This window comes from Hylobates moloch, unplaced genomic scaffold, assembly GCF_009828535.3.
Source record: "Hylobates moloch isolate HMO894 unplaced genomic scaffold, HMol_V3 SCAFFOLD_11654, whole genome shotgun sequence".
NCBI classification, from domain to species: domain Eukaryota; kingdom Metazoa; phylum Chordata; class Mammalia; order Primates; family Hylobatidae; genus Hylobates; species Hylobates moloch.
The window spans coordinates 1-1,964 of NW_026663929.1; the positions used below are offsets into that span (position 1 = coordinate 1).

Genomic DNA, 1,964 nt, shown 5'->3' on the forward strand with positions numbered 1-1,964 from the left:
ATGTTGGCCAGGCTGGTCTCGAACTCCTGACCTCAAGTGATCCGCCGCCTTAGCCTCCCAAAGTGCTGGGGTTACAGGCGTGAGCTACCGCGCCTGGCTGGATTCGCTCTTTCAGTCTGAGAAGTGATTCTGGCTGTTGTGGCGGGGGGGCACTGGGGGATACCGGACGACCCTCCCCACCGGTGGCGAGTGGGAGGCCCTGCGCGTTCTGGAGCAGGCCGGGCGCAGATCCCAGCTGAGCCCTTGCTGAGGGTGTAACCTCCGCTGCCTGGGCCTGGGAATCAATCACATGAGGCACTTCAGTTCCTGGGAAGTGTTGGGGCTGTTGCCTCACCAATGTCACTACCATCTGCCCAGCGGGCCTCTTCGTTTGACATCTGGGGAGACTGAGGCCCAGGGAGGATACCTGGGCCGGGTGGGGCTGGAAGGCCCCGGCCCTGCGTTCCAGAAGAGCCGCCTGCTCTCCGGCCTCAGGCTCCGCAGGGCCCCGCGGGGCTTCCCCCTCCGCTGCTCCCACCAGGCCGGGTCCAGGGGTCCCGGCGTTTCCGGCCTCGAATCCCGCCTCCAGCCGCCGCGGTTCCGGGGCCGTGCGGGGCCTGCTGGGGAAAAGCGCCTTCTGCGGGCACCGGGGCTGGGAGGCGGGCGCGCGCACACACACCAGCGTCAGCCTCGCAACAGATTTTATTAGCGTGGGGCAGGGGCTCCCGCGGGGGTGGAGGGGCTGCCGCGGCGCTGTGTGGGGACCGGGCGTCCGCTTCCTGGGAGCCCCGGCCTCCTCCGCAGGGCTGGGCGCCTCGTTGCAGGCCCTCACCGGGGGGAGGGGAAGGCTCCGCGCGCCCCGCACGCGGGGACCCCCCGGTGCAGATCCCGGATCCGCGCGGCGCACGGGGCTCAGCCCACCGGCTTGACCTTCGCGATGAAGAGCGCGGCGGCCCTCTCCAGGAACTCCTCGCGGGTCATGGGCGCGCTGGGCCGCCGCCCCCCGACGGCGCGGTCCAGCGCCAGCGCCAGGCTGTCGGGCCCCAAGCGCGAGCCGGCCTCCAGGAAGCGCGCGGGCGCGGTGGCGTCACTGGCCTGCAGCGCGCCCTCCAGGGTGTCCAGCACGGCCTGGCCCACGCGGCGGTCGGCCACGGCGGCGTCCGGGTCCTCCAGCAGCTGGAAGAGCGCGCCGGCGCGCGCCACGAACTCCAGCAGCACGAAGCAGGTGAGCGTGCCCGCGCGGAAGACGCTCAGCGGCACCGCCTCGTGGTCACGGCACTGCACCTTGCGCAGCAGCGGCGCCACCACCTCCTCGGGGGCTTGGCCGTCCCGGCAGATGCGCCTGAGCAGCTCGCTGTAGGTGCGCCCGTCCAGTCCCGGGCTCTTCCTGCGCCCGCCGGCGCTCAGGCACTCGTAGGCCACGCTCACGTTGTTGTTGAAGGCGGCCCTGCGGAGACGGGGACGTTGGGGGCCGGCAGAGCGCTCGCGCCCACCCAGCCCCAGCCTCCCCTCCCCGCGAGGCCTATGCCCTAGCCTCCCTGACCACACAACCAGCCCCGGCCTCCCCTCTTCCCCTACCCCCCATCCCCGGCCTCCCCTCCTCCTCACCCTCTATCCCTGCAGCTCCCCTCTTGAGCCCCCAGCCTCCCTCCTCCCAGCTACGGCCTCTCCTCCCCCGAGCATCCCCAGCCCAGGCCTCCCTCCCCCCAGCCCAGGCCTCCCTCCCCCCAGCCCAGGCCTCCCTCCCCCCAGCCCAGGCCTCCCTCCTCCCAGCCCCCACCCAGCCAGGCCTCCCTCCTCCCAGCCCCCACCCAGCCAGGCCTCCCTCCTCCCATCCCCCTCCCAGCCCGGGCCTCCTCCTCCCAGCCTCCACCCGGCCAGGCCTCCCTCCTCCCAGCCCCCACCCAGCCAGGCCTCCCTCCTCCCAGCCCCCTCCCAGCCCGGGCCTCCCTCCTCCCATCCCCCTCCCAGCCCGGGCCTCCTCC

General features: G+C 73.1%; 1 protein-coding gene across 1 annotated transcript; it reads right to left on the reverse strand.

The window, feature by feature from the left end:
* Positions 1-204: 204 nt before the first annotated feature.
* LOC116465850 (tubulin polyglutamylase complex subunit 1-like) lies at positions 205-1,553 on the reverse strand (the record flags this gene model as incomplete). The annotated part of the gene is made up of 1 exon (XM_032148782.2): positions 205-1,553. A coding segment is annotated over one exon (662 nt), but the record flags the coding sequence as incomplete, so codon positions are not given.
* Positions 1,554-1,964: the final 411 nt, after the last annotated feature.